General features: G+C 40.5%; 2 protein-coding genes across 2 annotated transcripts; one reads left to right on the top strand and one right to left on the bottom strand.

Annotated features, from left to right (window-relative positions):
• Window positions 1–1,818: 1,818 nt before the first annotated feature.
• LOC128756556 (uncharacterized) lies at window positions 1,819–7,368 on the bottom strand. The gene is made up of 5 exons (XM_053861183.1): window positions 7,315–7,368; window positions 6,650–6,976; window positions 6,458–6,577; window positions 6,093–6,193; window positions 1,819–5,184 (listed from the first exon to the last, which is right to left on the bottom strand). Exons 1-5 carry the CDS (start codon window positions 7,361–7,363, stop codon window positions 5,119–5,121), a joined length of 663 nt encoding a protein of 220 aa, XP_053717158.1. The 5' UTR covers window positions 7,364–7,368; the 3' UTR covers window positions 1,819–5,118.
• Window positions 7,369–8,222: 854 nt separating this feature from the next.
• On the top strand, window positions 8,223–19,096 carry ap1s1 (adaptor related protein complex 1 subunit sigma 1). The gene is made up of 5 exons (XM_053860552.1): window positions 8,223–8,359; window positions 9,121–9,299; window positions 14,529–14,637; window positions 14,719–14,856; window positions 16,538–19,096. The coding sequence occupies exons 1-5, from the start codon at window positions 8,357–8,359 to the stop codon at window positions 16,583–16,585; spliced, it is 477 nt and encodes a 158-aa protein (XP_053716527.1). The 5' UTR covers window positions 8,223–8,356; the 3' UTR covers window positions 16,586–19,096.
• Window positions 19,097–19,308: the final 212 nt, after the last annotated feature.

Raw genomic sequence — 19,308 nt, 5'->3', positions numbered from 1 at the left:
CAAAGTGAAGTAGAGGTAATGAGAGAGACCTGACTTACCCACTGCGTGGATCTGTTGGAGGAACTGGTGCTGTGCTTGTCCATCTCTGCCAGCTCAGAGTCAGTTTGAGGGACTTCATGGGTCACCTTGGAAGCCAGGGCTGGACACACACACACAGACACAGTCTGTTCTCATGTACCTCTTAATACTGCCAGATTTTTAGATCAGAATAATAGAATATTGTCGCTTCATAAACCTGTGCAACTGAAAAAAATCATAGACATTCATTCTACCATTCATTTTCAGACACCATTTACCATTTGTGGGTTTGAGGAGCCACTCACAGACAGAGAAGGGCTCACACATATTTCTACACAGACATGAAACTGTGGCTGACATGTCTAGCCACAGATGTAACGGTCACCTCTTTTTCTTTTGCCATAACAGCAGCAGAGGACGGTGAGCAGGATCAGGCCTCCCAACAGAGACAGTGTGGCTGCGATTGGAGCTGTTGAAGGAGACGTGTGTTCCTGTTGTGGGGATTCTGGGAGGAGAAACAGCATGTAGGATTAGATCTGGTAGAAGAGGTGATAGAGAGTCATTTTGCTGTGACGACGTGTCGATGGTTGACGGACACCTCTGTCCTTCACGGTGATGTACGTTCCAGATCCGTTTACTGTTGTGATTGCGGGGATCTCTGATGTCACCCTGCAGACGTACATTCCTGCATCCTCATGTTTGATGCTCTTGAAGCTCAAACTCCCACAATTCTTCCAAATTTGTTGAACAGTGTGTATTTGCTCTGTGTTCTTGATCCATTGCACTGCTATAGTCCTAGTTGTATTAATACAACAGGTGATGTTAACTGCGTCCCCTTCAGTGACAGTCAGGTTCGCTGGTCTCTGCTCCACGTAAACTCCTGAAACATCTACAAAAGACAATGTTGGACAAAGAAATGAATTTTGTTCATCAAGTTAACCAGAAATAATTTTCACTTTTACCTAACTTAGAATTGTAGCAATATGACCATGAAACTCTCTCCAAATTCAAACTAAACATGCATCAGTCTTCTGCTCATTCACTGTAAGGTTGCAGGTGACTGGAGCTCATCTCCAGCTACTCTTATTGTTGAATACGTAGCAGGCTATGATGGAGGGTCAAACCTTTGCATGTTGCTGCGATGTCCGCGATTAATCAGTCTGAAGTGAAAGACACTTTTTAAAATATGAACCAATGTCACAAAAGATATGTGAAGAGAGGCTGTTTTGTCTACGCTTGTCAACATTCTGCTGTCCTTTTTCAAACTTCAAAGGACATAATATCACTCCTGTACAAAGTCTACAGAGAGTTTTCACTGTTGCTGTAATTGATGCTGAAAAGAGATTTGAAGTGATATTTATATGGCTTTAAGTTTTGTCAACTTTGTAGTTAATACACAATATACTCATCAATACATGTCATCTTTGTGAACATTTTTGATTCAGAAGGAATTGAGAAATTAGTTAATATTTTAGATTAGTTGCATCATGATTTTATCACTAACAACATCATGATTTATATTCATCATGACGTGATGAATATCAGTTAGTTTATGAACATATGCGAACATATGTGAGTGTTTAGAATATTGGGAATTAAGCAGGTCGGGTTTCACATGACATGACTGTGCCCACCAAACAAGGTTTCAGGATTGTTGGACAACAAATAAATAAAAATACATATTTACTGAGTCCACCTATTGTTAGCATGATAATTAAAACAGCGTGTATTTGTAGCAATATATATTTTTATTCAAATGTAGCAATTCAAGCTGTGAAATATGGCAGGCAATTCCAAAAAACAAGTTTGTCAAGTCCAACGTTTTAAGTATTTTACATGGTTTCACCTGCACTGGTGGATATGAGAAACATTTGAACACTTTTATCCACATTGTTTTTAACCATGGTAACATTGAAAAAGCAAACAGATGCTAAGTATTATGCTCATGATCTTCATTGATTTGTTGTGATTCTGTTTTTTAATTTTGAAGATCATCATTAACCCATGATATTTTTGCACATCAATTTAATTTTCGCTGACCCTGCATCTGTGTACTTCTACCTGCGGTTGTGTTCATGTTCCACAATTGAACATTCAAGTCCTAGTTATCAAAAACAGTGTACCTTTTCTACTAAATGAAAGTAGAAATACTCTATTATCGTCATTCCAAAACTTCTTCTTTGGAAGGTGTGTATTCAGTTTTCATACTTACTTCAAAACGCTTAGATTCAAACACCTGCACAACATAACAATTCACAGTAACACATTTTTATCCTACTTACGAGAGAGCAGAGCAGAAAGTAGCAGGCTGCTGAGCCGACACACCATTGTTCCTCTCTGACAGATGCAGTCTGCACAAAGAGGTGAAGCTGCTTCACCACATGAGAGAACTGTCATCTGTCTCCCCTTCCTGTTGATTGGTGCAAACACTGCACTGTCTCGAGATGTTTTCATGTCCACCCTTTTCAGGCCTTTAGCAAGTTGCTGCATGTTGCTGACTCAAGTGAAAAAGACGGCTACATAAGTGTGAACGTACTATTCTGTTCATTGCCACAGCCGAGGTAAAGGAGAAACAGTCTTTGTATGAATAAATGGCTGCTGGAGGGAAGAGAGGACCTCTCATTTAACCAGTCTGGCCAACTGGAGTATTCTCACCTGAAAATAGTGGTTACTGTCATCTAGTTCTTCACTGGTCTCGCCCAGAAATATGGTGGTCTTCTGTCATTTTTCATTTACATTTATTTCAGAGGGTTTATCAATATTATCATATTATGTTTTAGTAATAGCAGTTTGGTTTATTGTGCAACTGTGTGTGAGTGTGTCACCGCTGTGCATGCAGACAGTTGAAATCCGTTTTGTTGGCGATTTAACAAACAATATTCCAAACTAAGCTCATTTTAAACAAGTTTACTCACTTTTTTTTTTACACCGCTGGCATACACCATTATTCCGAATTCTGATTTGATGAAAACACTGGCATGTGTGAAAAAGAAGCAACAAGAAAGATTCACACTGCTACAAGCTCCAGTTAGTAAAACAGAAATTGAAACCAAAATGAACAGTGAAGTGGCGAAAGCATTACAAAGGTGACAGAAGACACAGATGGCTTGACAGAATTGAAAAGTTGAGCCATTGAGGACGAACAATACACTCTTGAAAATAAACACATCAGGAAACACTACAACTTGTATTAAATGACTGACTGAAAGATGAATAAAAAAAAAAAAAAGTGAGGCACACATATAGCCATTCAACGCAGATATTGTGCTCATACTGTAAGCTTCCTATAATCCATATGTTATGGTAACAGGTGTCGGAATTAAATATGGCATTTAAAAAAAAAAAAATTATTTGACAGAATAATTAATTACAAGTTGTTTTCACCTGTGTGGTGTTTTTAGAATCACATCCATGTCCATTCCTGTCTCACAATGTGGCACATATTGCATTTTGCTTATTTTATTTTATTTTTTTTAATTTAATTTATTCCTCTTAATACCTCTGTCTCGTCACTATCAGGTTTGTTTGGACAAAGTTTGTTGGTGTTTTATTGTGTTCATCAGGTTAGGGAATGGCTTGTTTTATAGTCGTGAGATAAGGCGCTCAGTCAGGCATCAGAGGCAGTGTTCAGATATTTCTCTTCACGCAGCCAGCAGATGCGCCATGTGCTGCGACTCAGCAGGCAGGGGAAGCCGCGCCTGTGGACGTGGTGCACAGCAACAGCGACAGCACAAGAGGATGGTGAGGGAGCTAATGCAGGCTTCACTGGCCCAGAAACCAAAGACATGCAGCGTTGTTCTACTGTAACTAACGTGACATGAAGAAAACCCCAGTGGTTCTCAAATAACATACATAAAGCCAATGAGTAGAACAATAACCTCGTCCTTATTCCTCCACAGGGTGCCAGCACCATCTTCACTAACAGGTTTTGAAGTGCAACTGGGTCTAAGTTTGTGAAGTGCTGAACCTGCCTAGCAATACAGCTATACATTGCTGTTACAAGTGCAAACAAATGAGGAGCAAACGTAGCTGGATTTAATATGTTTAAGGCAGCAGAATGTTTTTGGCCAATGACCCATATTATCTAAATGACCAAAAAATGGAGTTAGGCCACAGAAACCGCTCTATTTAAGACTTTAAATAGACTGTTGCCCTTGGGTGCTGACGTGAATAGACTTGTACTTTGCTCTGGCTCCGTGATCGTGTGAGCGGCAATGTGACTACATCAGTTGCTGACTGAGCACTCGTCTCCAACCTTGTCTGTGTCCTTCATTCATTCTTCTCCAACCCTTTAATGCTGAAGAAGAGTAGCTCAACAACTCCATGATCATTTCAACGGGCACATGAGTGCAGGCCATGTTGACCTGTCCTTGGTCGACACACACCAGCACAACGCTCAGCAGCAGTTTCCACTTCCTGTCGCTGACCTTTTTGGCGGCCTCACAATTCACCATCTGAATCTCGACGCTTGTACAAAGATAAGAGTCGAATTTCCCCATTGACGGAAGAATAGAGGCTATCTAATCTAATCTAACCACAGCGTACACCAACAGGCTAAAAAAAGTGCCTGGTTTCTAGCAGACAACTGGAAGCCCTGCAGTTCATCATGACACTTTTTTTTTTGGACTATTCCATCTCTATTACTTGCAACTTTTCTTCCCTGTTCCTTTCTTATTTTCTTTACCATTGAATGTGTGGATAATATTATAAAACCTGAACAAGTGACTACTCAATTCCCTTTTTTTTGTGAAAATGAAATTTGCAATAATTATAATAATAAATACATCTGAATTTATTAACATTTTAATATGTTTATAAATCAATGTGGAATTACAATTTTGGAAATCTGTATTTACCACATTGGATCTTCTTCTGTATCATGTTACTTCTTACTTTTCTTATATTACAGTTCTTATCAATTGCTTCTGTTCTGCAGTTTGGCTGCCTCTCACAACAGTCCTGGTATAGAATGTGGCCCCCAAGGAAATTGCCTGCTCTTGGAACAGTTAATCGAGGAACCCAGATGTTGTTGCTTAAGTTTATCAGAAACATGGTCTACAGGAAAACAAAAAAGGCACAGTTTAACACGTTCCTCGTCTGTCAGGCAGTCTTGGTCTTGGGGACGCTCTCCAAGAATTCCACGGCTTCGTAGACCACCACCTGATACTGAGAGAACGGAGGAGCTGTTCTGAGAAGTTACATGATAGAATATGACATCAAATATTTCAAAAAGACAAGTTCATCAATATTTTGATCTGCATGATCTTTCGCCCCCTATGTGGTAAGTCCACAGTTTGGTTGCCATTATTGACATTCATTTGTTTTGGTGGACAAAAGATGGTGAGAAACAACTCTAGAGAAGTTTGTATTTCATTTTACAGGGTTTCTGCTGGAGGGGTCGTGGGGAAGGTACAACTGAAATCTTCCTCGAAATCAAAGTCTCTTTTGGTTTGGATTTGGAGTTCAGAATTTGTTCCCATTGTGCTATTAACCAAGTTAGCCAACACACTCACACGGTGACAACATTGAGTGTCAGATTCAGTATTCTAAGAACCTTTGACAAAGATTTACTTCCTGTCAGACCTTTAAAATCATGACTTTGATGCAGTTGAAGAAGTTTGCAGCTCAAAAATCAATTCAGGGGTTTGAAACAGGTTCAAGGTTTAAAGTCTGGTTAATGATAAGAAACTGGATCCTTGAGGTGCAGAGCACATTATCTTCTGGCATTTGTGTTTATGTATATTTTCCAGTGTATTTAATTCATCTTTTATTGGCATGAAAGTTTCCAAAATGAGAATAATTGATCTACAAGTCAAGAAATATTAATTTAGAATACTTTCCCAAGTGTCAAACTACACTTAGGCAGCACTCAGAGTCAGGTGTTTAGAAAAAAACATCTTACACAGAGGAAAGCAGGAATGAGTGATGACCATTCTTTTTCAGGCATGTTGTTGTCAAATGAATTATGGTTAAGGATTCAAATAGCTGAAGTACTCTTCAACAATCCATCCTTCCAAAGTGTAGTTTTGTAAAGTGCAAAGTGAAGTAGAGGCAATGAGAGAGACCTGACTTACCCACTGCGTGGATCTGTTGGAGGAACTGGTGCTGTGCTTGTCCATCTCTGCCAGCTCAGAGTCAGTTTGAGGGACTTCATGGATCACCTTGGAAGCCAGGGCTGGACACACACACACAGACACAGTCTGTTCTCATGTACCTCTTAATACTGCCAGATTTTTAGATCAGAATAATAGAATATTGTCGCTTCATAAACCTGTGCAACTGAAAAAAATCATAGACATTCATTCTACCATTCATTTTCAGACACCATTTCCCATTTGTGGGTTTGAGGAGCCACTCACAGACAGAGAAGGGCTCACACATATTTCTACACAGACATGAAACTGTGGCTGACATGTCTGGCCACAGATGTAACGGTCACCTCTTTTTCTTTTGCCATAACAGCAGCAGAGGACGGTGAGCAGGATCAGGCCTCCCAACAGAGACAGTGTGGCTGCGATTGGAGCTGTTGAAGGAGACGTGTGTTCCTGTTGTGGGGATTCTGGGAGGAGAAACAGCATGTAGGATTAGATCTGGTAGAAGAAGTGATAGAGAGTCATTTTGCTGTGACGACCTGTCGATGGTTGACGGACACCTCTGTCCTTCACGGTGATGTACGTTCCAGGTCCGTTTACTATTGCGATTGTGGGGATCTCTGATGTCACCCTGCAGACGTACATTCCTGCATCCTCATGTTTGATGCTCTTGAAGCTCAAACTCTCACAATTCTTCCAAATTTGTTGAACTATGATATTTTGATCAGTGTGTATTTGCTCTGTGTTCTTGATCCATTGCACTGCTTCAGTCCTAGCTGTATTAAAACAACAGGTGATGTTAACTGCGTCCCCTTCAGTGACAGTCAGGTTCGCTGGTCTCTGCTCCACGTAAACTCCTGAAACATCTACAAAAGACAATGTTGGACAAAGAAATGAATTTTGTTCATCAAGTTAACCAGAAACAATAATTTTCACTTTTACCTAACTTGTTAGAATTGTAGCAATATGACCATGAAACTTTCTCCAAATTCAAACTAAACATGTATCAGTCTTCTGCTCATCGCTAAGTTACAATTGTAGCACTACAAATGTTGAAACACAGACCAAATGAAACCGCATTTACCAACATTCTATAGTGCTCATTGGTCAGTAGCGGGTAGCTGGCGTTCATGCCCAGCTACGCTTATTATTCTAATAGTAGTGATGTACAGTAATCAATATTTAAAGACATTTATTTACTTACAAAAGAGTGGAGAAGTAAAGAGAAGCAAGATACTCCGGAGAAACATCATCTCTCCTCTCTCTGCAGATGCAGTCTGCACAAAAAGGTGTTGCTGCCTCACCACATTTGAGAGGTGTCATTTGCCACTCCTTCCTGTTGATTAGCATGAACACTGACTCTGGACCCTCAGACCCTTCTGAGGCCCTCAGGAACTCACGTTAGATATAGTGATGCAGGTGACACAGCCAGAGAACCAAGATACAAACTTGTGTGTGAGAGACCTATTTTATTCACTGCTGCAACTGAGATAGAGAAGGAAGATTATGATCTAACATCACCCATTAACCAAGTGACCCCAAGTGACCCCAAGGGACCCCAAGGGACCCCAAGGGACCCCAAGGGACCGAAGGGACGTGGGCTGAGGCATCAGTGTAATAACAACTAATAACACAGATACACACATCAACCACTGGGGTTTTGGGTGAGAAAATTTCCCTAATAACACAAGCATTTTGGCCAATTCGATTATTTTCACCCAAAAATATTTAACTAAAATGAGTGTTGCCCAGTTCAATTTTCGATTTACAGTCTTCCCCTTGCTGTTTGTAAGTAGTTGGATTTGGTGTTGTTTGTTGTGTGTCATCTGATCTCTTCTCTTCAACAGAAGCAAAAACATAGGACTTACTTTACGATAAAGATGTATTCACTAAGAACATTAGTGGGGCGAAATCTTCACGTGCCTGAAACCAAAACTGTAATAATTTGAAGTTGAATGAGAGAGAATCAACCAGAGGAGGGCAGTAAAGAGCTAAACAGTGCCCAGTCAGTGGAAAAGAATAAAAGGAAAACAACATCTCTACCGCAGGGGGCGCAACTCTCCCTCTGCTGACTGTAACAGAGGAGCAAAGTAAGTCTCAGTTGCGCATGCTCAATAACGGCGAGCGGCAGTGTGGAGAATGACAGACATGGAGTACCGTCGCTAACATCTGTTTACCTGCGCGGGTTGCCTGCTCTTTCTCAGCACGGTAGCTGCTTTGGTGGTTGTTCACCACAGCCAGAAATAATGGTAGGTCACTCCGTCTTTTTGTCCTCGTAGGCCAAAGTACTCTGCTAAGCTAATGCTAGCAAGGTGTATGGTTCCAGGAAGTGAGTACCTGTCCCACCTGGAATTAGTCTGCACCACCGACCACACACTCGGTCTTTAACATTGACGCGGAGATTGTCTTTAAACTAGAGGCCTCTCATACCGCATATGTTATTGTTTATTGTTTTCTGTGGCGAAATTATAAATGACTGCTAATTATTTTTTAATCATTTTATGACCGCAGATCCAAAATAATGAGTTACCTTCAGGTGTTAGACGGTGTCGACGCGGAAGCTACGTCATTTCTCTTCATAATCACTCCCATGCGCCATGCTTGTCTCATAATATGATCCGTTTCGTATTTAATATTTTCTCTGTTTATTTCACTTGCCATATCCTGGGCGCTCCTGGTGCTATATCACTTACATCAAACCTGCATGTGCTGAGTCTTTTACACTTTCCGCAGTTGACCAGCTTCCATTTCACTGTCAGTTCTCTATTCTAATAACTTCACTTGGGTAAGCAGTTCATTTGTTTGAATCAATCTTCCACGACTGTTGGTATAAATAGCCGATGGCTTCAGTGGTAAGAAGTGGTATCTCACTTGTTATGTTGACATTTTGGGGTGCAGTCCTTAAGTTCGTTCATGAAGTTACAGAGTGGTATCTTGGCCTTGATATGCTTCCCCCATTACATCAAATGCATTTTAAGTTGAACGTGACCTCATGTTTTTGTGTCTGCAGATGCGCTTTATGCTGCTATTCAGCAGGCAGGGGAAGCTGCGCCTGCAAAAGTGGTACACAGCAACAGCTGAGCGTGATAAGAAGAAGATGGTGAGGGAGCTAATGCAGATTGTACTGGCCCGGAAACCAAAAATGTGCAGCTTTCTCGAATGGAGAGACCTCAAGATTGTCTATAAAAGGTAAATCTTTTGTTGTGTTTGTGTCCTCTGTCACCCATTCCCGTTCACAAAGCTTTTATTGATTAAATGCTGCCTCATGACTTTCATGTGCTAACCCCAAGCTCACTGGTGTAAAACTTATTTTTGTTATCACTATGTTTCATGTTGAATTGTCTGTTATGTCCTAATTTATTTACAATTGCTTGTGCCAACACTGTGCATGTTTGAAAAAAGAAAAAAAAAGCCCATTACGCTTATGCACTCATTGATGGTCTCACAGGCCAAAGAGGGAAGAAACATCATACATTTACTTGAAATACGCTTTTCCCCCCTCCTTGTGCTGGTTACTCAAACATGGTCTTATTCCTTTGTGCCGCTCATCGACAAACCAGTTACACAAGTTACTTAACAGTTTTTTTTTTGATGAGTTACTGTAGTGTGATTATTGATTTTGTATAAAGTAATGAATGCATAACCATTCTACACAGAAAAGTATCATCAAGCATTCATGTAAAGGTTATCGCGTGGCACATATGTAAAAGTGCTCTTGATTGTTGAACCACCTTGCAGTGGAATAATTCAAGATCGCAGAACAGTCATTTTCCACTAAAGGAAGCGCCTCCTTCAGAAAAGGTAAACAGGCTGCTAATGACCCATCTGTAAATATTTACTCTGACTGTAGGCGTTTGTCCAACTACCTCTGCGACTGTGTCATCGGCAGTTAACAATAGGGTGAACCGTTTTGCAGACAGCAGTACTGAATCATTCACATTGGAAATTGAGGAAGACCACGATCACACAGAGAACTGAAATGTTCCTCTGAATCAAACTCCCTTTTGATTTAGATTTGGAGTTCATAATTTGAAGTGGCTGAGTCTTCTGGTCCTGTATTGCCAGATGAGACTTTCCTGTTGAGTCACAATCAATCTACAGCAGTAAAACTGCATTTGAGTGTGTGAATCTAACTTAAGACAGTTTACTTTATAATATGTTGAATGCTGAAACACAACTGTGATTTTAGTTTTCATGTTAAAGCCTAACACACTCATATCGCATGGATTGCTTCTATTACGCTATTAGCCGAGACACACTCACACAGTGACCACGTTGAGTGTCAGATTCAATGTTCTTCCTGTCAGACCTTTAAAAGCATGATGAGGGACTCGGCACATTATAGTCTGGCATTTATGTTTATGTATATTTTTCATCTTTTATTGGCATGAAAATTTCAGTCTCATTGTTTCTATGCACCTTAGATCTATGCTGATGCATTGACTCGTCCATCAGTTGCAGCTCCTCTTCCCATCCACACACTCACAGCGAAGAAGCAACTTTGAGTTGTTTTTAAACCTGATGTGCCACTAACTTGGCCATACGCTCTCAGGGCAGAACGAAGGAGCAGTCCTTGTCTGACACATGATGCCAAAGGCTGTCTACACACCAGAGGCCCACAAACCCACTTCAAAACGTTGATACTTGAAGACCTTCTAAGTTTGATTTGTTGTTTAAACAATGGCTAAAAACTAAATGCTGGACCAAATGAATATGCACCAAAATGTGAAGAGATTTATAATAATTGACAGAAGCTGAGGCAAAGAATGTTTAAGACTTGTCTGGAAATTCCCCAAACTGGAGTTAAAAACACACAAAGGAAGGTAAATTCAGTGCTGTACTTCACACAGTGCGCGCCAGATAAAGATGACTGGATGGTTTCTCTGGATGTCAACTTTCTAGGAGTTGAACACCCTGAAGAAGATACCCAAAAAGCAATTGTTCCACTAAAATAAATAACATCAGTGACTTAAGTTTGTATTTCCTTTTGACTCTTTTAATAAGCTATTTAATGTTTTGCTCAATTAAATACCATCAAATGACTGTGTGGAAGAAAACACAACATTTGTTCTTCGGCCTAAATTGTCAGATGTTTTTTTTTCCCCCTTTTGGACTAGCATGACCAGAAACCGGCACATTAGTCCCAAAAATACATGTCAGATTGTGATTTAAAAAAAAACAAACAGTTATTTACAATAAATTAATGATAAATGGTTCATCCTGATATATTTTTGCCACAACCCCTCTTTAACAGATGATGCTTTCTGCAATTTGTTTCTGCAAAAAGCATGCTGAAATTGCAGAGAGTCAGAAGCTATAATTGCAAAATTGCAAATTGACCAAGGTTCCTCTGGTGGTATGCCCTTTTTCCATTTTTTTTATCACAATAACCAATTCCAATAACCAATTTTATTCCAATAAAGCATGCCGTTGCTTTGATAAGGTTGAAAAACACTGATTTTACAATACTGCTACAAGCGTTTTTGTTGTTTCATTCATACAGCTGAAGTACTGTTCAACAGTCCTGCTTTTCAAAGTGTCATTTCTATAATAAAATCACGATTTCCTAATTAACAGAGGTAATGACAGAGACCGGACCTACCTGCTGTGTTTGTCCATCTCTGCCAGCTGGGAATCAGTGTTAGGGACTTCATGGATCACCTAGGAAAACAAACAAACAAACAAACAAATAAACACACACACAAGAATCTTGTCACTTCATAGACCTGAGCAACTGTTTCAAAAGTACAAATTTGTAGACATTCATTCCACGTTTTTCACACACCATTCAGACACTTGACTTTGTAGCTCAAAAGATTTGACTTCTCATATAATTCAAGAAAACGGCTCACCTCCAACTGTACATCTCATGAGAATAATAATTACACAATTAGAGTCAAATGGACATAAAAACCGCTAAACTCAAATAGCATCCATAAATAACCTATAAAATGCTTATAGGTTTGCTCTAATGCCAGCACAACCTCCAGAAACAGTGACTCGGTTTTTAAGTGTAGCTTGTCTATGTTTTGTGGTGATGCATTATCTGGAGTCTTTTTCTGGTCATTTGTGTTGGAATGATTGCTGCCTCCATGCTCGACATCACCGTTTGACTGAGCCGTGTTGAAGTGCTACATGTAGCTAGGTATGGCGTTGGAGTGAACAAGGTTAGCTAGCTAGCTAGCCAGCCTCGGGGCAGGAATGTAAAGCAGCAGCAGCACTGAATGTTGCTGTAGCAGCAGGAACACTGAATTTATCAGCAGCACAGGCTTTAACAGCAGCAGTCATTAAAATATAGCGATGGCAAGGCTGAATATCATATTGACTGTTGTGCCTTATTTATTTATATAGTGTTGTTGATGTAGTTAGCATGCAAATTGCCTCACAGATGGAATGAAATCCAGAACAGAATGCTTGGCATTTTGATAAACACGCCTGAGAAAAATGGAGGAAGTGATCTGGCCACATCTGTGACCCGAACATCAGCTCAGACCACTGAGCCCCAAGACAGCACACTGGGATGTCGCTGATTGGAGCAGGTTTTTCTTGGAGCTGAATTAGTCTTTTACTGGTGTGTAATAATTTCTGTCTTGCATGGACATCTACAAGTCTTGAAATTGGCTGCATCGCTTTTGGACCCAGAATGTATCCACGTGTACAGGTTCAATTCACATAATATAAAACAATTCAAGTAATGAAATGCCGTAACCACTACTCTCTGTATGAACAATAATTGTTTTGTAAATGTGAAACTGATGCATGTTTGTTGCTGTGAACATCTCCCTCTTCCCTGAGGTTTCTCAACAGTAGTTTGGGCTTTCAACTTTGGATCGCCGCCTACACAGCAGCCATGTGTGCATGTGCGTGTGCTTGCTCGTGTGCATTTGTGTGTGTCAGCGTTTATTTGTGTAGGTGGGTGGACAGGGTGAAACCCATTTTCCATGGATACGCACACACACAGAGAGAGAGAAGGAGAGATCAGTGGTGTGGGTCCTCATTAGAGAAGCCACAAAGTAAACTGTGGAGAAGCGCTGGTGCGTGGGCCCACGAGTGGGTGGAGAGCTCAGCCGAGGGAAATCCTACTCTGCAGACTTACTGAGGGAACACTGAAGTTGTAGTGGAAATCCATGTTAAGCATTTAGGGAGGAGGTTTGATGCTGTTACTTAAATTCATTGATTCAACTTGGCTTCATGTTTACTTGTATTTAGATTGAAATAAATATCCCTGCTTACCTGATCAGGCAAAATGTCCTAATCCTTATGAATTTGAATCCTTGACTTCAACAAGATATGTTTAATCTCACACATGTCCATGGATCTCTCTCCCTAAGTCACTGCAGGACACCAATGTGGCGCAGGGTTTTATGATGACTAGGGATGCTCCGATTGATCATGACAGATGGTCATCAGCCGATCTCAGCATGATGGGTGAATGCTGATCACCGGCTGTCATTGCTGATCACAAAAGCCATGTCACGTGTGATGGCTCTGATGAAGCACCGCGGGTTGTGATGCATCCGCTGATCCCACACTAGCGACTCGGCGGTCACTCAGCCGCAGCATGCCTGCTGCAGAGGTTTATTCAGTGATGTCAAGTTTGGATCCTGCAGCTCATGAATGGGAAAATGCTCTGTAGGGAAGCATGTTAAAAGGCGTCAACGCCATGAATTTATTACGCCATTTAAAGCACCAGCACTTGACGGAGTACGGAGAGTTTTCGGGGCTCATGAAAGCGAAACACTTGGAGACCCAGAGCGTGACAATCAGGACGCTAAGCATATTGCCCAAGAAATAATCATCAACTTCATCCTGACCATCCTTTCTCGGGTGTCGTTTTAAGACAGAATCGACCAATAGGCTGTTTTATGTCGGATGCAACATTCTTTAGCCACCTGAATCTGAAAGTTTTGCCCAGTCTATGCAGAGATGGAAGACAGCTGCTTCCGCTGAGTGCATTCCCTCTCTCTCTTAGCCCCCTCTACAAGCAGCTACACCCAACTGTGACGTCTCACGTCGAATAAAATGCTCTTCAGTCGTCCTTCTGACAGAATAGTTCTGCAAAGTTTTTTTTTTTTTATTTCCCCCCTGCTTGAAGAGGTATATAAAAACATGTCTGAATTGAAATGACTTAATGGTTTATTATTCACGTCATCAACACCGAAGGTCTCATCATTTTGATTACAAATTCATTGTCAAACCATGTGATCGGTATCGGTGATCCGCAGCAGAACGCCCGTTGGGAGCGTCCTTAATAATGGCTGTACTTTTACAGAGCTATTGGAAAGCAGGCATATCAAAAGTGTCCAGTGAAGTGAATCACTCCCTGCTATTTGTCATTTTACGTTATTAGTGTCCTCATAACTGATACATTTCATTTGATGCATGTCATCCTGAGGGACATTTTTCCTTCCCTTTCAGGTACGCAAGTTTGTATTTCTGTTGTGCGATCGAGGAGCAGGACAACGAACTGATCACGCTGGAGATCATTCATCGCTTTGTTGAGCTGCTGGATAAATACTTCGGCAGTGTTAGTACCTCTTCTCCTTTTGAATTTTGTTTCCTAAAGTGAAGTACTTCAGGAGAGTGAGTCACGTGTGTGTTTGTGCAGGTGTGTGAACTGGACATTATCTTTAACTTCGAGAAGGCCTACTTCATCCTGGATGAGTTCCTCATGGGAGGGGAGATTCAGGACACATCAAAGAAGAGTGTCCTCAAAGCCATCGAGCAGGCAGACATGCTGCAGGAGGTAAACAAGGCAGAAACTTTTTCCCTTCCAATATCAGGCGAGGAAAATGTTTCACTTTTGGTGCCATTTTTGTCCATGTTCTATTTACTTTTCTTAATATAGACAATGTAGGTGTTTCTCCTGTGTTCGCTGTGAGGCAGATGGAAACACAAAAATACAAATACAGAGGAGTTGTTCTTATTTGACAAATGTTCTGAAGTTGTATTTGGACTGATCTGCCCTGAATTCTGCATTACAAGAGGTCTCTTTCATGTCGTTTGGGTCAGATACACGTGGCTGTGGGATCTGTATTGTTTTTGTTCACATGACTATTGAGCCTCGGTCTGTCCTTTTATATTTGGTACATCTTTGCTTATATCACTTCTAGAAGTTGAACTAAAAATACTTGGAAATGGTAAAGAGCACCTTCAATTAAAGTAAAGTGTTTTAGGAAAAAATACAAATGTGTTTCAGAAGGTAAGTTAATTATTGATTGAGGTGTATTTTTTTTTAAATATATATTTGTAGCTGTGTCACTTATGATGCCACTTGGAGTGTGTGCGTGACAGAGTCGTTCAGTGCTTAGCACTTGAACAAGACTGCATGAAGTGTGTGGTGAGACAATCACAGCTACTTGTATATTAAACATATTTGGCTGAATGTTAAAAAAAAAGCAACATGGTGACTCTTCGCCACCAAAGTCGAATACTGGCGAGTGACACGATCAAACACCGTGTGGAGCAGCCTGAACGATTACTTTTGTTTCAAATGGACAACGCATTGTCATGTCATTGAATGTGTTTTTAAATATAAAAAGTCTGCATTCAGTGTTGAAGTTTTCAGTACTTTTAAAGTGTTTATTTATGCAAGATTTCTTAAATGGTAAAAAAAAGCTTGGTCACTTGTGACAGTCGGTATTAGGCCGAGCATTTTAAATTGTATTCAGTTTTGGCTTCAGCCTCAAACTTGTTGCATCCCTAATAAAATCCATAGATATTGTGAAAATGCAGGACTGAAATTTAGCTGATATCTGAATAATGTGAACTAAACAAACTAAAAAAATCATGTCATTGTTGGATTTGATCTTGGGTAAACAATAAAGTTAAAATTGCAATGGCTCTAAATGTGTTCCATAGAAATAAGTTTAAACCTATGATACTAAATTGAAGCTCTTCTGAATCAGCCATCACTGTTTTCAGCTTTCACTTGTCACTGCATGCCACGTGGGTCCAGGTCTCTATCACAGTGCTCATTCAAGTCATTTATACCATGTGAATATAAATGAAGAGCAATGACATGAAACATTTATCTCTCATTGAGTGAGACAAATGGTAAGCATTTTTAGGTGCTGTTACGTGAAAATGATGCCATGTACATGTTGCCATTTTCTCTTCTCCATTCGCCCTGTGACTCACACTCAACACTCTTTTGGCACTTTACATTCACTGACACAGCAGCTGAATTTTTTTTCTTTCACTAACATGCAGCCACAAATCGCCCGATATGTTTCATCACAGGTGGATGCGTCCATATCTTTTGACCCATAGCTACGTTCAACAATAATCTTTCTGCAACTTGAATTGTATATTACTTTATTATATTAACAATGTGATGTCCATGTTTGTATTTAATTGTGTTTCATTTGGCATCCTCAGTTATTTCGATTTATTGACAGTATTGCCCATGTTTCTCTCCGCTACAGGAAGACGAGCCACCTCGCAGTGTACTGGAGGAGATGGGCCTGGCGTAGTTCAACTCTGCTATGAGACACTCAAAGCCTGGGGTTGGGCTCAAGGGGCGCGGCTTCTATGACTGACAGCACTGCTTTCTCTCCAGTGCAGCGTGACCCTGACTGGTCTGCCTGTCTTGTTGTGTGTGTGTGTGTGTGTGATTTAAGTGTGGGGTGCTGGGAGGGGTTACATTGTGTGTGTGAAGAGTGCAGCAGCGAACTTATCGACTGGTGGGAGAGTTTGTACCAACACTAAAGCCGAGATTTTTGCTACTTGATTGTTATAAAAACCTTCGATAGTAAGAAGAACAAATTCACAGTTTGTTCTTCATGTATATTTTTTGTAAAGTCAAGAATTTTGATGGAAAGAAAGACCAAAACACACAATTTATTACCTTGTGATTCAGACGTGACTTAAACTTTAGCTGTTACTTTATGATGGTGAGAATCTACTGTTTCCTGTTCCTTTGAGCTTCTTCATTCCTGGATCTCTAAGATTTAGCTGAAGGCAAATTATTTAATATTTAGGATTTGCATAAAACACCTGAGCCACAGTGAAATGTAGAATGTCATCTGCTATTGTGTTTTTTGTACTGTTGCATCAATATTTATATTCAGGAAGATGCAATAATATTTAAAAAATGTATCTTTATCATAAAGCTGTGAGAGGCATCTGATAGACATGAATATTTCTGATGTAAATTCACTCATTCACACGTTTAACAAAAGGAGGGACCTGCTGACAGCCTGTTTCAACTGTCTGTGAAATCTGCTTGTACAAGAGCGCTTCCGAATGTCTCTTTATGAGACTATAAGTTGAAAAAGGGGAAGTAATGTATTCAAAGGGGTTACTGCTTTAACAAGTGTTAGTTTGGAAAGCAAAATAGTTATTTGAATGGTAATTGCATGAAGAAAAAAAGGTGTTTTGTGTTGTGAAAGTAGGAAGGTAAATACATCTGGTGAAAATGTAATATTGAAGGAGGACACAAGTAGAAACCAGAAAACTATAATTCTGAAATTATTTATCATTTTTTTCATTAAAAGGGAAATGTGTGCAAAAATACAGGGAAAATGTTTGCAAAAATATATAAAAAAGTGAGTTGAATGCAGATGTTGGCAGAAGAAAAACTAGTTTAAAGATCCAATCTTTGAATAAGGAGGAGGAAATTGTGAATAAAATATGCAATGAATGGGTTCACTAAGTGGAGTGCTAAATTGAAGATCTGGTCAGACGTGGTAGCTGGAATTTATACTGTAATATGAATATGTTTTTGTTGTACTGTCGTTGTAATATCGCCGACCGGCAGACGCTGCTTTCCTGTTTCCTCACTGGGTCCTCACTGGGTGGTGCACATGCTGCTAGTGAAACACACTTTTTGTTGCCTTCACGCAAGCACTGGGTCATCTCCAAACTGAATGCAAGTCCATCATCAGTTTCCATTCACTGCTGAGTGTTAGCTCATCGATGGTTTGGAGGAATTTGTCTGGCTGACTGTTCTTCTGTCTGAGGCCTTTGACGTCAGTTGGAAACTTGCGAGAGCTTCTCAGCTGGAGGCTCTTTAATAAGCGTTGTCTTAATGATCTCATGCACATATTTGCTAATGATGTGTCTGTCTGCTATTCTCTGCTGTGGCTCAAGCTCTCTTCAGCCAGCTGGAGTACTGAAATGGCAAGCTGTTTATCATTCATACGAAGCAAGTGCTTCTGCAGAAATGGCGGGGTGTGGAGCTCAGAGGAGGCCGACGTCACTGGAAAGGCTTCCCTGCGCTGACTGATGTTCCACTGTCCATAATAAATCCTGTGTGTCGTGGTGGTCACTGACCTTTGCTGAATGTTGGCACATCTTGTAAGGGCTCGCTGTGTGATTGTTTCTAATGTGCTGGATGGAGAGTACTGACGTACTGTGTGTGAGCGCGCGACTGGAAAATGTTTGCACGGACACCCGGCCGAGACGTAATCGTTACCAACGTGTGAGAAAAATGCTGCGTGTCCACCTGAGCAGCTGCCAGGTTGAACAGTCAAACACAATGTGACTCTTCTCTGATGATGCAGAGTTTTGTCCCACGAATAACAAATACGGCCATCTGAGTGATGCCGTTGCATTTAATAAGGATTCACGTTTCTGTGTTGGAAGTGTGCAGCCTCTGCTTGATCTGGGGAACATTTAGGGGTCAATGTTATCCATTTATCCTTGAATATGTCTTTTGGCTGGTTATTGCAATCCAGGGTTACCACGCACTTACCCTGCCCAAGAAAGGTTCCTGTGAATTTGTCAGATATCACTGGAGAGAAACCACAGAGCTGCTCGTCGGAAAACAGTCCAGTCTGTAACTTGGGAATCAGGAAATTTGTCTTTAATGCATGAAGGTGGTAGCACAAAAATGTAATTCAGAAATGTAATGTTTAAAAGAATAAGAAATGACCTGTAGGATTTTGCCGTTAAAAATGTTGCAACATAAGTTCGCTGATGAAATGCATGAAAAGCATATATGGAGTAAGTCATACAAACACTAAAATTACAATTATATACATGCATTAAAAAAAAAAAAAAAAAAAAAAAAACGGAAACGGCCGAATGAAAACCTGCTGCGTCGTTGCTGTGAGCTTAAGGTTTCCCCATTACTAATAGTACAGACTGCAACCACGCGAGCTTTATACCTGTGCTGTACATGGAGAATTCCCACTGTGAGGGCCACAAACCACTGCCGCGTGCTTTGGCCAGCCACCAGACTAAATGTTTTTGG

This window comes from Synchiropus splendidus, chromosome 3 (genome assembly GCF_027744825.2).
Source record: "Synchiropus splendidus isolate RoL2022-P1 chromosome 3, RoL_Sspl_1.0, whole genome shotgun sequence".
Classification (NCBI taxonomy): Eukaryota; Metazoa; Chordata; class Actinopteri; order Syngnathiformes; family Callionymidae; genus Synchiropus; species Synchiropus splendidus.
This window is presented reverse-complemented; position numbering and strand designations above follow the sequence as displayed.

Excerpts from the sequence above, each read along its gene's own strand:
- ap1s1 (XM_053860552.1), top strand. Across the intron at positions 14,638-14,718 it reads TGGATAAATACTTCGGCAGT|GTGTGTGAACTGGACATTAT; the intron begins GTTAGTACCTCT and ends GTGTTTGTGCAG. Across the intron at positions 14,857-16,537 it reads AGGCAGACATGCTGCAGGAG|GAAGACGAGCCACCTCGCAG; the intron begins GTAAACAAGGCA and ends TCTCCGCTACAG.
- LOC128756556 (XM_053861183.1), bottom strand. The coding sequence starts at position 7,363 with ATGATGTTTCTCCGGAGTATCTTGCTTCTCTTTACTTCTCCACTCTTT. Across the intron at positions 6,578-6,649 it reads TGTCCGTCAACCATCGACAG|AATCCCCACAACAGGAACAC; the intron begins GTCGTCACAGCA and ends TTCTCCTCCCAG. Across the intron at positions 5,185-6,092 it reads CCAACAGATCCACGCAGTGG|TATCAGGTGGTGGTCTACGA; the intron begins GTAAGTCAGGTC and ends CCGTTCTCTCAG.